The sequence below is a fragment of the Apaloderma vittatum genome, unplaced genomic scaffold (assembly GCF_000703405.1).
Source record: "Apaloderma vittatum isolate BGI_N311 unplaced genomic scaffold, ASM70340v1 Scaffold45804, whole genome shotgun sequence".
Taxonomy (NCBI): Eukaryota; Metazoa; Chordata; class Aves; order Trogoniformes; family Trogonidae; genus Apaloderma; species Apaloderma vittatum.
Window position 1 is genome coordinate 1,343 of NW_009711832.1, and position 18,671 is coordinate 20,013.

The following is an 18,671-nucleotide window of genomic DNA, read 5'->3' on the forward strand; positions in this document are numbered from 1 at the left end:
TTATTAAACTTTCTGAAGTCCTCTGAGTAAGGTTCATTTGTAAATCTCTGTCTTCTCCTCCACATACACGTTTTATATTGCACAGCAAAAGTAAAAATCCATTTTAAAAAAAAAAACAAGCATGCTAAACATTTAATATGGCTTCTGAATAATTTTAAGTATTTCCCTTTTGACATCCTCATGCAATATTTTAGAATAAATATGAATACAAAGTATGAGAAAGTTAAGAGTAAAAATAAAGCTGGCTATTACGTTTGTCAGAAACCAAGTAAAACCCAAGAGTTTATCAAAAGCAGTTGCTTAAAGGTCTAACTGGTCTTTCAAGCATACTTATCAACAGTATCTTAAAAATAAAGTATGTCTGCAAAATACTGTAACATATACAACCTCCTCGATGTTCCACAGAAGGCCACAAAAGGTCAGCTGGTTAACTGAGACCTGCTCCATGGCCCTGGCAGTCCCATAGTCCTCTGGGAACAAAAGCCTGACTTGATTCATGCTGGTCCAACTCGGTAAACAACTTACATTTCATTAGCTTTATTGGTTAAGCTCAAGCCCTACAATAGCTTATATAAGAAACACAAAAATATTTATAAAAAAAATATATATAGTTTTTTAAAAAAATAAAACATGCAGCTTCTGTACAAAGTTTAAAAACTGTACAAATTGACTTTTCTAAATTCACGTACATGGAAGTCTTCTGTTACGATGAGAAATAAGTTGTTTTTTGCTTAGCCATCAGATACTGGTTTGTAACTATCATTCATTTCCATCATTCATTTCTTTCACTTGGCAGTAACTGGCCATTTAATTTCATCAGAAGTTTTATGACGAGACCTGCCTATATAAAGGTATATGATTAAATTCCGTCACCATTTCAGAACTATGACACAATCGTGTATAAGTAGGTGAAACTAGTAAGTTAGAAGTTGCATCATTCCAGAAATAAGGAAAATAAACCCTAGATTTTTCTTAGCTATCAGAAAGTGGTTTTTTTCAAAATATTCAGTCACTGTCCCTATATAACCATAAATAACAAACAAAAGCAACTGCTGTCAAAGTATGCAGGATTCTCAAAGCTGTATCTTTGTCATGTTAACATGGCATATTACCACTGATGCAGACTGCGGGTAAAACAAGCATTTTCTGTCAGACAACCGCTATGGAAAGTCACTGTCGCAGCTGCAGTGCAGTTGCTTTAGCACCCTGCCTTCACAGATCCTCAGCCGTATCCAATCTCAAACTCCGCTGGATTCGATTAGCCAAGCTACCAGCTCGAACTCCGTGATTCTTGTCACACTTGGAATTATCCTGAAGAGTCTGAGGGATTGGGCACGTGCAACACAGAGTTTCTTTTCTTCTTTTTTTTTTTTAAATAAAAGCTTACCCTAATGATTACAGACACATTTTATGTGTTTCGAACTCTAAAGGCTGCATATGCTAGAAAAACAAGCAAACATGCTGAAATACTGACAGAGTTGTAAGATCATTTCTGTGGGGGCTCGGCTTGGGCTCCTTTAAACTGTAAAATGGTGGTCAATCTCAAGAGAGAAGAGGCGTGTATCTAGCTTAGGAAAAAATCATTGAACATAAAGGATAAAAAAATGACAACGCTTACCTGTTTGGTATGCACACGAAAGCTCATTTTGTTTTCTATATTGTGGATTTGAAAACACGTATCTCCATCTCCCAACTGCCACATAAAGCAACCATACTTCAGACTGAGGAGTAAAGCCTACGAGGAAATGTAGGAAACTGCCACTCAGAAAATATTCTCCATACTCACAAACTGAACTTTCCTCTGTTCATGTAGGGAGGATTCTGACTTATAATAGTATGTTCCACAATCTAGTAGCTTGTAAAGTAATGAAGTGGAAAAATACAAGGCTTTCTATTAGTAGTGCCTTATAAAGATCTTGGAAATCCTCACAGTGAAGGTTAAGCAAACAGTTGGATGTGAAATGACTACAAACACAAAGAATTTAAGAGAACAGAATTATTGGCAGTTATTATTGGCAGTTCGCTTAAGCTGACCTTTGTTTCCATGTTGAGGAGGTGCAGCCCTTTTACGTTTACTCCTACATACACTTTGATGACTTTATGGCTACTTGAACTTGCTTTGGTGAATATCTCTCCTGTGAAAAAAGCTGCTCCATAAGTAGGGATTTCCCAGCAATTCTGCAAGAACATGCGCTGAAGGTGATGCATCTCTTTACTTACACCTTCACTGGTGCTGAGATTCTAGAAATAAAGGAACAAAGTTATCAACAAGTGTTCCTAAACAGTTGTGGTTATTTGAAGAAAATCTGCTACTTAATGGAACTCCCACTAAACTAGTACTCCCAAAGTGCCTTTCCAGCAACCATCTTCCTATTTCTAAATTGAACCCTAGAGCCACAGAAAGGCTCAACTGCCAAAAGAGACTGAGGCAGATACCTGCAAGAGCCTCAGAAATCTGAGCCAATACCCAACCTCTGCAGGACCCCACAAATCTGCCCCTCTCAGAAGCATGTCAGACTCACCAGGGATAAGCAGCTATGCATCCACCTGACACTAAATACATCACAATCCTTAAAACTAAGAATTCTTCCTCTTTCAAGGGGTCCTGTCCAGTGAGGCATGGTAAGATGAACAAGTACCCCCCCCCAAAACCACATGGATTATTTTTTTCTTTTTTTAAGCAAAACAGAGGTGAAGATTTCTTTTCTTTTCATTAGTGGAGCCCTCATTCAGAATGAGACAGGGTTCTGTTTCTTCCTCTTCAGTAGAGTAAAATGGTCACAAGAAAGAATCACTAGAGTGCTCCCACCACAGAATAGACTGATGTCAAGTACCCTGATGAACAAAAACCTTGGCTGGGTCACACACAAGACAGGAAGGCACAGGTACCAGACAGAACACAAGCCCTCAGCAGCTGGGGGGCCATGACCGTGAGTGTGGTGGATGGGATCAGCCTCTTTGGATCCACCCCCGGCATTACAGCTTATCTGAATTCCACACACCCGTTTTTAAAATGTAAAATACATTAATATCTTTGGAGCAAAAGACTGCAACTCCTCTCCCTTTCCTCCATACTCCACACCCCAAAATAATGGCTTGAGAGCAGAAGTCAAGAAGGCTGTGCTCCTTCTTACATATCACCTGACAGAGAAAGAGCAGAGCCTACACTGCTATACCCTCTGCTACGTCACAGTCTTAGAAAGACCACCATTATCTTCTCCTTCAGCTGTATTAGCAAGAACAGGAATGATGTATTGGTTTCTGACAAAAAAGAGGTGCAGGGACCAAGAGAAAGTTTATGACTGAGTAACGTCAAAAGAGAGGCAAGGCCCAAAAACACTCCCTGGGTGCCTCTGCAGTATTTCCTGGCAGCTGCCTTCAGTGATGCGTGTCGGACGGTACAGTTCTCCCTGTGACACACCTCGCTTGTCCCACATTTTTTTAAGAAGTTCACAAATCCAATCTTCAGGTGCCTCTGACCCCGTTTGGAATCCACAGCCCTCAGTTGGATGTCTTTTACAGAACCAGTGCGCATGCGCTCACAGAGGCATAATAGCACTATCAGACCCCTAAACATACAAGTGACCCTAGCAAAAAGGACTTTGTGGATCTATTGCTACAATTATACGTAAAATTATGTCAGAGTATGCCTGAATTGGCAGTATCCCCAATACACAAATAAGACTGAAGGTAAGTGAACAGATGACAATTACATTTACTTCTAATAAACAAATCAACTATACAAGAAAAATAGCATTTCAACAACTTACCCCAAAAATCCGGAACTTACACATTTCTAGCTTTATATACCAGTATTTTTGTTCATTAACTGACAACTATACAGTTAAAAAATGTTTAAGAAGGATTTTCTACTATTTGATTACTTATCTCACCTTGTATTCATGAAGTATCCTGTTTGTCCAATGAGGAGCTTTACTTTTTAATTTAGTGATTGGTACTATAGATTTAAGATTTTCTTCACTAAGAGAAAAACAAAGCAGAAAAGAAGTTTTTCTTCACTAATCAAAGTAAGGAGAAAGAACAATGTCTGCCAATTTGTATCTTCAGGTCACATGCTAAGCAAGACAATCAGCTCCTACTCTTGCCTCATCAGGTAAGAAGCATTCCTGAAACAAGCTGGGGCTTCCTAAGATATCGTGCAATTCTCAGTTTATGGAGATGCGGCCTCGTGCGACACACTTTGTGTCATGCACCATGGACACGACAGGGAGAGGAAATGCTAGCGGCAGAACACGTGGCTCTTACTTGATCACAGACTAGTTTGGTGAATTCCAGTTTGGAAGCCAAAATTATATACAACAGCCACTTAAATCAGAATTATCACACACTCAAAAAAGATGACAGCTTATAGATACACCTCATGCTGTATTCAGCACCACCAAGGACTTTCCACATGAATGTTATATATTACATGACAGTAAGCGAAGCTATTTATGTAAAGTGCCTTTTAAAAAAATCCCAAACCACAGCAAACAAAAAACACTAAAATAAAGCCTTTACTAATTTGGTTTTATGCACAACTAAGTCTCAACAACCTAGTGATGCAACCTGTTTAGTAATTTTTACACTATATTCGTCAGTAACTGCACACATGGTCTACAGATCTTTGAGGTCAAGGGTACTCTCATATAAACAAGACTCTGGATATATCTTCAAAATGACCAGTCTTTTAATAAAGACTTATGTCAACTACAGAAAAACCAGAATATAAATCTCTTCACCTGTCTAAAGAAGAACAAGTTGAGATATTTTCCATCATCTTCATTTGCATATGGATGGAAAGCATGCCCAAATGCCCATGAGGCTCTTTATCTGGCCCAAACTCTCCTTCCAAGTAGTCCTGTCTACAGAGTCAAACTCTGCCATTGAGCAGGATCAGCTCAGAACCACATTGCTGATTTGCCTCAGTGTGGGAAGGACAAAGACGTTTGCCCCAATCCCAATCCCAGCCGCTCTGCAGCTGCTGGGATTCAGCAGTGGGTAGTTTCCTATTAAACCTAGCTGCATTTAACTGCCAACAATGCACCCTGATTTACTGATGGCAAAGACAACCACCGAAAAAAAAGCAAGCCAGGATGGCTCAGCGGATGCTGTGAGCGAGCAGCATGGCAGCATTCCAGCACTGCTGCTGTTCCATGAATGAACTGGGGTGGAGATGGCAGGGGGTGGAGCGAAGGTGCACCCACAGAGAACGGGAACCCTGATGTGCTCGGTTATTGCTGCAGAAATGTACGTGGGAGGAAAAAGCTATATCGCAGAACAGCTCAGCTACTGTTGCACTGGCAAGTAGAGAGAAGGGGAGAGAAAAGCACCATCTGGTAGAGTCCTACTGGTGCTATGTTTCTGACCAATTTAGTACAGCATTTCACACAGAAATGAGAGAACAGAAATATCCCTGTACGGTAGCTGTCCTCTTCAAAAGGGAGGAAAGCCAATCCCAGAGGCTGGTCTAACTGGACATAGTAAGAGCTTTCGTCAAAAAAGCTCATCCTGTCAAAACCTTTTGTTCACATGAATACTGTTACTCCTTTTGGTATTATTTTATCTCGGTACAGACTTACAGAATAAAGAACCTCCATCCCTCTACCCAGGACTGCAATATATAAGGTTAGCATATTTTTCAGACCCCACATACAACTTCTTTTAATGGTACAAGCGTTATGTGATTACTCTCCACTATTGCTCAGTGATGTAGTAAAATAACTAGTGTCACATACCTAAAATTCCTAAGTTCCATAGTAAGTGCTAATATAAAAATACTTAATCTAAAGCCATAATCTTAAATTTTAAACACACATACTTACTTAAGAAAGCCCTGTTTATGTTTCTTGCTCTCATAATTTCCATAGACTATTTGTAGAAGCAGACTTGCCAGTGTGATCAGCTTGGCATCAGGTGATGTGTAGAAACCTTTCAGCAAATTGTATCTGGCTTCATCAAAAAGGATAAGAATAGCCAATGGATCCTCAATCTGTAAAGAATATTTAAACATGATTTCTTTGTAAAAAGAACATGAGCTTAGAAACTATAAATACAATTTCTCACTGATTCAGAGACAACAAAGGTGTGATTCTGACTGAAACGTATGTTTTACTAATGACGTATCTTCAATGACTTAATTCAACACCTCACCGATCTAACACACTTACAAATTCATGCCCAATCAAAATGCTCATAGAAATACGGACACAGAATACTGAAATCTATTTTGAATATTACGTTTGAATAAACCCATTAAAACTGACTAAACAAACACCTGAAGAATCACAGCACAAGGAGGAGAAAGAAAACTGGGGAGGCTATTTTTTGCTGTGTGACAGAGACTGAGGCACACAGACTTATGACAAACCGAACAGTTGGGAAGGTGAGAAATGAGTGACTATGGGAAGGAGGGCAGGAGGAAGGGAGAGAAGAACCTGAAGACTGGAACTATTACAGAACAGAGGAGGAGAGGTCTAGTTTAAATAAGTTTGGGAATTACTACAGTTATTAAACACACTAAGCGCTGACGGTCAAAGCGTTCTGACTCTGACCACAATTTGATGCTACCACTCGCCAGTGCAGACCTTTTTTTCTATTTCCAGTGGAAGTCTCACATCTCTTCTCAGGAAAAGCTGCGAAGTTTCCCGTTGAGGATCTAAGTTTGTCAGTTCAGTGAATATTTCAGGCCAGTCTCGAATATGCTGCAAAGGCTTGTGATATGGCTTCAGCTGGAGGCCTGAGAAGTAACAAGTTTTGTTTATAAATTAATAAATAAATAGAACCACCCAGCACACACAAGATTAAATGCTGCACCAAAACCAGAGTATCTGAGAGATCATTAACAAGCCCTTTTCCCTATGTTTTCTAAACTGCTGTATATAAAAGGTTTTGAGTGGATTTATTGACAAAACTCTCAGCATCGATTCACTAAATGCACTAGAGATGAACTTTTTATTTTCACCTTCTTTGGAGTGACATGGATTAAAAATTTAATGGAATACCAAGATAGACTTTAAAAGCCCAATCATAAAACATTAGAGAATTGTCCCAATTATTATGGGATTATTTCCTGCAATGTTTATAAGTTTTAAAAAAGTAATAAATGCCACTTCAGCGCAAGACTGATATTAGTGAATAAAATTTTAAGTGAAAGACTTCTGTGTTAATAGTACTGTCAACACTGTATCCTACCAGACCTGAATCACTCTTCGTAAATCCATTCTCACATGTCCCATAGCTATCTTGATGCAGCAGTACAGTTTAGCACCTTTTCTAGCAAAACACAGTCACAGTGACTCCTTCATGGTTCTATTTATCTTTTGCTACATATCTCAGACTACAACTATAATATACTTTTTAATCAAATCAGAAATATGAAATAATACAGCAACTGTAATGACGTTTTGCATCATAACCCCCATATCTGAAAATCTGTTTATAAAAAATCATTTTAATGCAAAACACATGAAAACTCCTATGATTAAAGGACCTAACTAAAAAAACCCCATGCTAATACAGCTTTAATTACTAGTTATAAAAAGATTAAACATTAGCAAAAAGAACTACATGCATCCAATTTCAGGTACTCCGGGAAGAAAAATACCACTCCAGTCAAGGTACATTAGCAGCAACGGTGTGCTGTAAGAGAAAGGCAATCTGGACCAGCCTCATCTCGGAAGAAATACATTTAGGTGCCACGGTGGCACTGATGAGTCAGACCTGCCGGTAGTACCCAAAATGATGGTTAGAATGCAGAAGCTCGCTATAGCTCTGAAAGCTTGGTTTGAAGCCATCAGGCTGTAAAGGCTGGCCGCTGATCTACTCAAGGACAGCTTAAGCAAAGGAAACCGAGCAGTTAGTCTCATTCCCCAGGCAAAAGGTAGAAGGAATGAGACTTAAAGGATTACAGAGCCTTTGGCAAGGCTGAAGTGTATCAACAGCCAGCCTAAATACAAATTAACTCCTAAAAAACAACTTTTAAAGGCTAATAGAACAGAACTGTCAGAGCGTATTTTTCCTATTTTCCTAAGAAAATACTATCTTTTCCTAAAGGCAAGTCAAACTAAAAAAGCTAAGGTAAACTCTCAGCCATAACGATCTTCCTTGTTACTTACTGAGGTTCTCAGAACAGATCCAGATGGTGAAGTACTGCTGAGTTTCTTGAGACAAACGCATTCCCTCCATTATCTGCTGTACAGTAGTATTGTTTCCATGCTTCAACTCAACAGAGCGATACGATCCATCCATACGATAAATTCGTGCCTTTTCATACTACATAAAAATTTGAACATATTAAAAAAAGAACTTGTTGAAATCCTTTCTGTTGGTGCTTCTGAAGAGGAAAGCAATTTTACCACAATTCAGCAACATCAACGCTATTCAGAGAAAAAAACATTGCACAACTCCCGCGTATTCAATGTTTGTCAAAACTGCTTGTTTCACGTCCTATGCAAGTTCTTACGCTGTGCTTTTACCAGAATTACTGTAAGAAGGATCTTACTGATAATTTGAGGACTTGCCTTCTGTTGAACTCAAAGGGAAGTAAGCATTTAAATGTTCCCTCGACATACTTAAATCAGGTTCTTAAAGCATACACATACAAGTCATAATCAATGAAACTTCTTAGGTAGACCTCTCTAACATGCTAAAAGTTTCAGCTGCTTGAATAAAAAAGTTGCAGGAATTTGTTATTTCCCTTCTTCAAACTGACTCAGTTGTCAAGAACTGAGGCATTAATCCTTTTTTTCTGGAAAAAAAAGATAAACGTCTTGGAAAATGGCAACTGACTGAAAAATGCTGGAATGGAAAATGTCAGCCTGTTTTTGCTGCAGAAGTCACTGTGAATCCTACTGCAGTAACTTCTATCATTGCTTTTTAAATTTTAATGTATTAATTCAACAGCAATGTGACAATATAATATCACTTATTCTGCTGTGAAATCTAACTAGCTGAGTCACTAGACACACATTTGCCATTTGATTAACTGCATAACAAGATCCCTAAAACAAAGGAAATCGATTCCTTCATTAATTATTTTTGAAGACTCATTTATACTTCAAGATGAGAGGAACAGCATCATAAATTTTGTTTACCATCCTGTCTAGATTTCCACCGACTGCCAAGGGAGCCTACACTGACCAACTGACGCGAAGCCGATTTTGTAGAAGCCTGCATTTAGCCAGCTGGATGCTTCTATTTATCTACACAGAATACGATAAGGCATAAAGAAAGCTCATGGTTGTACGATCAAAACCAGACAAAAATCAGTAGCCACTGTGATGCTCCGAGTAATAAATCAAACCATCACTTCTAAAGTCTTCCACATACTTCGTGAGCAATAGATAGAAACACTTAAAGAGACAAAACGTCAGTTTGTCAATATTTACACTAACAATTTCAGTATGCTGCACGTTTCCAATAGCAGCTATAAACAAGCCTAGCTATTCTACAAGTTTATGTGTAGAATAAATATAAACTTTAACCTATTTAGAAAATAAACTCATACAGGTTTATTTATGGCTTCCTTCAGCAGTTTTGCAGTTTCTTCCCACTCATTTTGTTTGTTCTCTTCACAGACATTCAGCGGAGATCTTCCTTGTTGATCAGTAATGTGCTACAAACATAAACAGAGACACAGATAATACATTGTTTTCACTGGAGATATGTAAATATTTACACAGTTTTGGAGAAAATTAAAATCCTTGATCCTAGGGTTCAAACATTTATCTGACACACAATGGGGAAAGCAGAGGTAATGAAAAATATTTAGCCACTTTTTGATAATTTTGATCTGGACACAAAATTTTTCACATAAACAAGCTAGAAACTGTTGCTAAAACTGTCACTTCTACACACAAACAGAACTTACTCTGTCAATTTCTGGATGATTTAGTAGAATTTGTACTATTTCAGCATGCCCACCTCCAGCAGCAAAATGAAGAGGAGAGCTAAGCTGGCCATTCAAAAGATTTGGATTGCATTTCCCTTTCTCCAATAGCATTCGAGTGGCTTCAACTTTTCCGTACCTGCAGACAGGTTTAAAGCAGAACAGACACAGCACATGTAAAATAAAATCTTTTTTCAGCTAATCCTAAACATGGAAAAGCGTATTTCCATGCTCAAAACTTTTAGCTTTGAAATGACACCAGACAGTAGAACATTAATAAGTTTGTCAAAATTAATATCAATTCTGCACTCCTTCGGTAACCATTGGCCTAGTAACCATTTAGTGGATTCATTACGGACACACCAAACCTTGCTTTAAACTAGCTAAGTTTGGGTAGTTGTAGCAAATCAGTCATGGCCAAACACACCTCAGCCTTGCCTGAAAAAGAAATAATAACCTGCATGAGAATCTGAGTAAAGCTTCTGACTACCACACAGATGGATCCTGAAGACTCTTAAGCCTTGCACTGATAACTCATAAATCTTGTGTATACTGTTTATGTGTAACAAACACTGAAAATTGAGGAGTTTTTTATAACTGTTTGCTTTTCATGTTATTCATATCAGACACTACTAAAAATACAGAAGACTAACTTGCATAAAGACAAAACAAAAACATTTTTAGGACAACTGACAGAAGCTCTTGAGTACTTGAAAGATTAAATCATCACTCCTACTCAAAGCCTGACCATCACAAACATGTGCTCCGCTCCGCTATTGCTGTGCTGTCAAACTGCTCACAGCCTTTAAGCAACAAAGACTGTAAAAGTTACAACACTAAACTGGACCCAGTGTCTCCAACAGGAATTGGATGCTTCAGAACAGCTATAACTGGCAATAGGTAAGTGTTCGATGATACAGCCTCCACAGTTGGTCTCCTCTGAAACCATTCAGATTGAAATTATTGCAAAACCTGAAGTAACCTTTCTCTTCAGAAGGCAAACACTAACATATATTAGAGGCAGCGTGTAAGAAATCTAGAGTTTTTTTCAATTTCTCATCTGAGTCTGTACAATAAGTTACATAAATGATTAGTGCGAAAGAATCATGACAGCAAGAACACATTTGATTGGCAAAATTACACTCATTTGACTCACCAGCACGCATAATGGATAGGTGCCCAGTGGTCACTATCTAACTGATTAACAGAAAACTTCTTATCCAGAAGATGGCTTAGTAAATCAGAGTCGCCTTCGCAAGCACTGCGGTGAAGAGGGAAATCATCTACCCACTGGTGTTCCCTACGAATCAAAAGAGGAAACATGAGGAAAACGCAGCTCAGGAATACTTCCAACAGTTGAGAGCATCAACTTTTTAAAATTACTAAGCACTAACTGCAGATCTACACGAAGAATAAGAATGAAGCTCATGCAGCTAAAATGTGCTGGCATTCATACAACCGGTATTTTAGTCATGTCAGTCAAGCCACAATTGTATTCATTACAGTAGTGCTTCCTTACTGTTCACAATTTAAACCTTTCTTGATCTGTCCCTTAATTGTTCTCTTTCAATACTTATAGATTTCCAACAGAACGTTTTAGAAATACCTAAAGTCACAGGAATCTCATTCTGACCAAGTCTACCAAGTAATATAACAAAACTATCCATTAATGAAGAAGAAATGTAACATAATACTTGTCCTCTGTGACACTGCTCATGCTACGTTGCCACTTTTCTCTTTTAGGAATCTGAATCTTTGAATAGTCTGGGGCTCCAAGGCCAAAGTACGGATTTATTACCACTTTGTCAACCTGTGAAGACATAATTTAAACACAACTGAAAAGATATTTTACTGACATTTGGCTAAAGAATCCCCCACCCAGCCTGGATATTCTCTTAAGACTGAAGCTACAATAGTAATATTTTATAATTAGAGACTGATGACCAAACATAAGGACTTGAAAAAACATTCAGCAGCAAGTGTGCAATAAAGAAATCTTGTTAAGCATAAAGCACATACCCATATCAAATAAAAGAAAGTACTGTAGAATGAAAATGTGTGTTTCACAAATCTAAAATGACAATATAGTTCTTACCCTATTGGTATATTGAAGGTCAGATCCAAACAAAGGATTATAGATACACATATCTGCTTTCTCCAGTGCCAGCATTTTACTTTTTATTTCCAGGGCAGTATAACCCATGTGTAGAGAGCTCTCTGTTTGACCAGGCTCTATAGCATAGGCAGGGTTTATTACATTTGTTTTAATTCTCTCAAGAGGAGATGGTCTAAATAAAGCTGGGATGGAATGAGACTGAGTGTGTCGTTCATCCAACCACCTGCAGGAAAGAAAGGGCAATTAATTAATTTTCAGATACAAAAGGACTACTTTGGTCATGCCTGTCCGTTGTTTTATTTAAGGGTTGCATATATGATAATCATAAGGTTTTTTTAAAAAAAAAAATTAGAATGTGCACAGCCGATTTTATAGCACTAAATTAATCCCTAAACATGAAATTTTTTAACCAAACATAGTTAAGCAAATGTATTTGCTCAAACACATTTCCTGTGGATGCAAACTCTCAATGAAAAGGAAATTACAAACCAAGAGTGACACTGGTTATCGCCAAAACATTTCACCACACCAACACTCACTATTTCATTTACTTTCAGTTTACCAGTGTTACTACTCTCAGCACACAAATTTGAAACTTAAAGCAGTTTGTTTAATGGCGAGCTGTGCTGACTTAGCCTTCTATCTTATGTTTCACTAGGGAGAGGTGGGAAAAGGGAAAAAAAATCAGAGGGTCCTCTCGCGTCTCCAGACTGCCACATCTCTTTCACATAGGCCACCACCTGCCTTTTTGTAAAGCTCATTTTCTACTGGCAGTACCGAAAGGCTTCAGAGCCCTCTCACTCCGAGCTAGAGGAGAAAGTCAGCACTGTACACCCGCCACACACGTAATACAATGCAAAGCTCCGGATTTTGGGATAAATATATTCCCGCTGATTTGCTAAATTATTTCAGTGTTCTGTTGAACACAGTACATTTGAACTAAGAGTCTACGGTCAGGTTTGTATTGAAGGCTTCTGCACACCCTTTCTCACAAGCTTAACACGTACTTTGCTGAAATACAATAAATTCTGCTTTAGCCAGAGAAGAAAGGTTAAGTACACGGTTTGGAAAAAGAGATCCACTGACAGGCCGCTTGGATCCTGTCTGTCCCAGAGCCAGGGGCAAGGATGGCAGAGCGCGGCCCGCAGCTCAGCACGGGTGCCCAGGCCTGGATTGCTAAGTCCCAGATCCGAGCTACGGTGTGCTGCAAAAGGTGCATTCTCTTCACTTACTCACGGTCCTGCTGGGAAGGAGGACTGCGAAATTGTGATCATCATGCTATAACCACCCTCTCGCCTCTCTGAGGTATTTTCAGGCCTTTTCTCTGAACAGGTGGCAGGTAAGTCAGTTACGGTAGTTTGAACCTTTGAACAGCGTTGTTTTGGATTACGTACATAAAGAATTACCAATACAAACTATTTTCTACTATATCTCCTGGTAAAATATCTTTAACCATGTCTGAAGACACTCATTAAATAGCAGATAAATATAACCACCACTACAACGGCATACTTTGAAATATTATGATACTACTAATAAATTGTAAGAACCCTGCACACAGAACCTTTACAATTTTTCATATTAATCAAGAGTTCCACCTGACTTTATTAATGCAAGTCAGTTCATACATAAGTAGGTCTGGTATTTCTTTGTTAAGGGTACACCAAAAAAAAGACCAAAAAATGCTTATATATTCATTTTTCCAACTGCCCAAAGTCTCGCTAAATAACTAATCACCTTTCTGAAAGTTAATTCCCTACTGCAATTAAATTTGTACGGCTGGGGAATATGCACTCCTGTTGTAAACAGGAGGTTAATTTATATGCAAAACATCAGGGTATAGAATTAACAGGATATTTTTACTACATTCTGGTAAATACTGTCACAGATGGCAATTATGTCACTTATAGAGGATTAATTTATATTAATAAATTATATTATTTTACAAAATATTTTACAAAATTCTATGAAAAATTTTCCAGTGAGCAAGAACTTCCCCAAAGCCACATCTTTCTTGAGTTTGCAAAAGATCTAAAAAAATATTTAGAAATACATTGTCAAGGTTTCAGTTTCTCATAAACGTGAAGAAAATAACATATCACAATGCTTTCCTTCTTAATCACAAGAATGCTATAAAAACTATGTGGTACATCTACAAATTTTCTTGTTTAACCTCTGTTTCAATGTATTTTTACTGATGGCATTTCTTACTTATCCAAGGCAATTAACATTCTTGCAGTAAGCGTAGCAAAATGGGTACTGGATTCACTGCAGACCCTCATGATGTCTTGTAAACAGTAGAACACAGGGCATCCAGGACTGTATGCATATTTTGTATTATCTAAAAAGGAAACACACTCTGAAGACACATCGACGAGAAGAATCTTATTTTCCCTTCTGCATCTTCTGTAGTTACACATTCCCAACTAATTGAGACCATAATCGAACTTTAGAGTAACTATTTTTTATCAAATGCTGATGGATAGCAATTACATACAATCCTCACATAACAATTCACAACTCAACAGAGTAGTCTTAAAAACCTTAAAGTGCTCAGTTAATATTCCATCAGTATGATCGGCTTCATTTGAGGAATTAATATTGAATGTATACTATTGACAGAAAAAAAAGGACTCAGGAACAGAAGAAGTATTTTTTGCTACTGGTAACTCCACAATGACTTCTAGTTGATAATTTTTATCCTTAAGAAGGCCTACGAGTAAGGCAGAAAGGAAGGAGCTTTCCTAAATGTGCATGAACATTTACTTCAGGCTTTTTTTAAAAATACCTTCCTGACAAGCAATTTACTTTGCCTTCTGAAGACTTTACTCACCATTCCTTATTCAAACAAAACCATTTACAGACTTCAACAGCACTCTTCTCTGAGTAAAGAATACTGAACTGACTATATCTTACACTTGCATTCAGAAAATTCTACACAAGTTAGCGCATGTTTTGAAATACTATCACATGAACAAACAGAGATTAAATAGAACTGTTATCATTACAGAAACAAAGGCAATACATTAAAATTAAGGCTTTTTCCTTAATTTTAAGTAGCTTTTTCAAATTTTAAAGTATTCAGACAGTTTATGACCTGAACATAACTTTTAATGTTTAAATACAGAAAAATCCATGTAGCACACTCATAGAAATACTTAATAAACTCTCAGCTGAACTTCTGCTAAAATGGGCGCAACTTCAGAAATTATGCTCAGCGTTACCTTTCACAACAGTTGGAACAATGTAAAGTGATGCCTCCTGCCCTGCCTTCTCTCCATCAAGAGGAAACTTCTTCATTAACACCACACGCTTTCCTAGCACAGTATTAAAAAATATAAAATCAATCAAACAACAAAACATTAAAATACAATCTAGAGTTGGCTGGCTGAAAGCTTACCACACTCAGCTTTCCTAACTACGATTATCAGGTCTTACATAAAGCAAGCTAAGAAAATCTAAATATATATGCTAAAGAATGTAAATATGTATATACTCAATGGTAACACAAGAAAATACATGACTGTACCCCTTTTTTCATAGCAACTTCTTTATACCCGATTTCTCAGAGCATTCACCCCCCAAACTACCTATCTTTAACTTAAACAAGATTCTTCTTGAAATGGGAAAGCAGAGTTGCATGCTATATTCCACGTTAGGGTGAACGCTCTACTCATGTATTGGTAGGACAGTCTTTTCCATGCTACACTCCATCCCAGCCTGAGGGTTTTCAGCATTCTGTTTGCTTTTCTGACTGCAGCTGCGTGTTTTAACCGTGCCCACACTAAACTGTGCATACTAATGCTCAGGCCCGCTGCCTGAGACAATTTAAAACTCTCTAAACCACGCAAGAAACGTGTTTTTTGTTTCTACTAGGCACTCCTCAACATGTATTAATGCTGTTATCTCATGTTTGCTGCTCAACTGGCTTTCTTAAGCCCACCCAACTCCAGTTACTGCCACGTGTAACATTTTCCTCTGCAACTAGCTACTGCTTTTCTCAACTCTTAGCACTGTCTTGTCTCACTCGCACTGACAACGTTCCCAGTACAACCTCATTTACAAAGCCAATATGAGGTACACAGCAAAAAAAGTGCTTTAGTCCCTATAGTTTATACCAATCTGGGAATCGAATATGCTGGCTAAACCAATTTTTGCCAGCACAAGAGTGAAGTCGTTTGCTAGACCAGCTATGCAACAACGAGGAAAAAGAAAATGCCCTAATCAAATTATACCTGTACGTGAAACAGTTATGGCAGAAATATTTTATGCAGATACTGTCTACAGAACCAAAGCCAGCTTTAGAACAGACTTAGAAGTGATCAATTCACCAGGTCAAGTTTTACCTGAAATTAAGGATTAATAAAGTCACTTCAGTCTGGTTTAACAGAAGTTTAGCTATACATCTCAATTTGAGACGAAGAAGTAGCACAGACAGGCAAAGTTTCATTTTAAAAAATGTTTTAGTAAGCACTTTATAGAGTTGTAAGGTAAAGGGAAAAAAAAGGCGAATTAAAGGTTTTATCTGCATAATTGCCTATAGGTCTTTTGATGAACCTCAAAACGTATCTTCTTTTTTTAAACTTATTTCATGCTTCTGCACAACCTTTCCATTACCTTTTATTATTTAAAATGTCTTTGTAGAGCTATTAACAATAAATCAGATTAAACTGGTTTTACCTTTAATACCCTGATTGGCTGGTGAAATTGGTTTGGTGGCTTCTAACACATAATCCAAGATGCTCTGGGTTATCTCAGTGCCTCCCTGCAGTTTAGCTTCCAACAAAACTTTCTTTCGTTTTTTCTTTTGGCCTTCAATGGGAACTTCAAGCAACAAAATCTTTCAAAACAATAATGAAAAGAAAGGAGTTTAAGCACAACTGTAACAAGTAGAAAATGCTTTTTTTCTTTTGGATTTATGGTACCGCTGCAAAAGCGGTAACAAAATTCAGTAAATATTGAATGTGGAGGAGCAGGATGATGAAGTCAGAATACCCTCGGTAACAAGAGGGTTAAAGATAGTAATGCAAGGCCTTTGCACTGAGCAGCCCACAGGCCAGCGTGCCTTGAAATTAAGTGAAAAACACAGGTATCACAAAACTGTAGCGTTCAAATATCCTAAGGATTGGGCAGCGCATGGCAGATATATGACATATATAGATATTATTTAAACAATGTTTTTGTCGTATTTTCTCTTCTGCTGTATTATATTTACTATAAATTATCATTTTTTAAAAATTGTTAATAAATAATAATAAAAAGTTTACTTCATAGGATTTCGCTCGATATTCCCGAGAATTCAGGCTAGCAGTATTTTTTGGACGAATCACAGCAACGTATGCATCTCCAGTGCTTTCCGGGTTTCCCATCTCTCCTTATTTTATCACTGGAAACAATGAATAAGCAGTAAGTGAAGTTTCAGTTGAATAAAAGCAGGAAGAAAATCCAGTATCACATAAACTTCAGGATGCAGTGATTATATCCACTGATTCTCTGCATTATTCACTTACTGTTCTACAGCTGGAGAAATGTCAATGGCTTACATAATTTTGCTTCCTCTTCAAGAAAGGGGAAAATCCTACATTGCACAGATTTATTAGAAAAAGATCTTGTTCTCTAATGCGCTTTTATAATAATAATAATAGTAATAATACATATTTTTTCCTACTTTATAACTATCTTCCCCATTTTGTGAGCTAGGCAAAAGGCTAAAGAATTTTAGGACTCTGAAAAATAGATGAAATTGAAAAAGAAGACCATTCTAAAGTGACAAGCACTGTAATCTACAAAAAGCACTACAACAAAGTACTGCATTTCTACGAGTTCCACAGGGATTTCAATCAAATATGATTTTCCTCCTCTCCCCACCCACCCTGAGGAAGTCAATGTCTTGCCTACAGCCCACGTAACAAAGCTGATAAAAATAAACTACCATAGGAATTAATTTGCTTAATTTTACCTTCAGTGGGGCTGCAAACTGGTGCCCAACTCATTCAAACAGTGAGCTTCTGAAAGGAATACATCTTCAGTTTTTGCAGAAGGCAGACAGACTTTAGACAAAACTTTTCTTACCCTTCCGTTTAACCTAAAGTGACAACTCCTACAATCATAAAATTTTGTGAGAATCACAGGGAAGACCTTCTAAGGCTAAATCACTTCACACATCAGATTTGAGAATGGCCATGAGCACCTTCCAGCTGATCTTCTTCACTCGGAAGTGAAGCCCCTTTCATTGATACCACCAGCAGGCATGTGCTTTTTGCGGGCTGATCCCTCCACAAAGATTTTTAACGTTACTGTTTCTAGCTTCTTCACCTCTTCTAGGAGAAACAGAGGTCTTCTGATTCCCATGCCCTCAGTTCAGTATTCTTGATGGGATCAGACTGCCTGGAAACATACACAAAACCCCAGTGTAAGCAGAGGCATATGCGTTTTCACTTTCCGTTAAGGTAAATACATTAATTAGGTGATTTAATGGTGGTTCTTGGACAGTCAATATCCACGTTGAAACACCCACCGATGTGCATTAGGGCAGCACCTACACAGTCTCAATACGCAGCGGCCTCACTTGCCGGACCTCGCACCCCGGCACGTCAGGTGTCGAAAGCACCGAGACCCAGCCCCGGCCCGGGCAGCTCCCCGAGGGCGCCGCGGGCTGCTGCGGGC

At 38.1% G+C, this 18,671-nt stretch overlaps 1 protein-coding gene across 2 annotated transcripts; it reads right to left on the minus strand.

Annotated features, from left to right (window-relative positions):
• Positions 1–557: 557 nt before the first annotated feature.
• On the minus strand, positions 558–17,391 carry KRIT1 (KRIT1, ankyrin repeat containing). 2 transcript variants are annotated; one of them, XM_009867739.1, is made up of 16 exons: positions 17,273–17,391; positions 16,686–16,845; positions 15,230–15,322; positions 14,217–14,346; positions 11,985–12,228; positions 11,584–11,699; positions 11,046–11,189; positions 9,872–10,028; positions 9,509–9,616; positions 8,118–8,274; positions 6,588–6,739; positions 5,826–5,992; positions 3,894–3,981; positions 2,035–2,241; positions 1,619–1,735; positions 558–841 (listed from the first exon to the last, which is right to left on the minus strand). In XM_009867739.1, exons 1-16 carry the CDS (start codon positions 17,372–17,374, stop codon positions 773–775), a joined length of 2,211 nt encoding a protein of 736 aa, XP_009866041.1. In that variant the 5' UTR covers positions 17,375–17,391; the 3' UTR covers positions 558–772. The 2 variants fall into 2 exon arrangements, with proteins under 2 accessions (XP_009866041.1, XP_009866042.1); XM_009867740.1 differs by lacking the exon at positions 11,046–11,189.
• Positions 17,392–18,671: the final 1,280 nt, after the last annotated feature.

Coding starts and splice junctions, on each gene's coding strand:
- KRIT1 (XM_009867739.1), bottom strand. CDS start 17,374: ATGGGAAACCCGGAAAGCACTGGAGATGCATACGTTGCTGTGATTCGT. Junction 3,982..5,825: donor CATAAACAGGGCTTTCTTAA/GTAAGTATGTGT, acceptor TTTTTCTCTTAG/TGAAGAAAATCTTAAATCTA. Junction 1,736..2,034: donor TCCTCAACATGGAAACAAAG/GTCAGCTTAAGC, acceptor ATTTCCTCGTAG/GCTTTACTCCTCAGTCTGAA.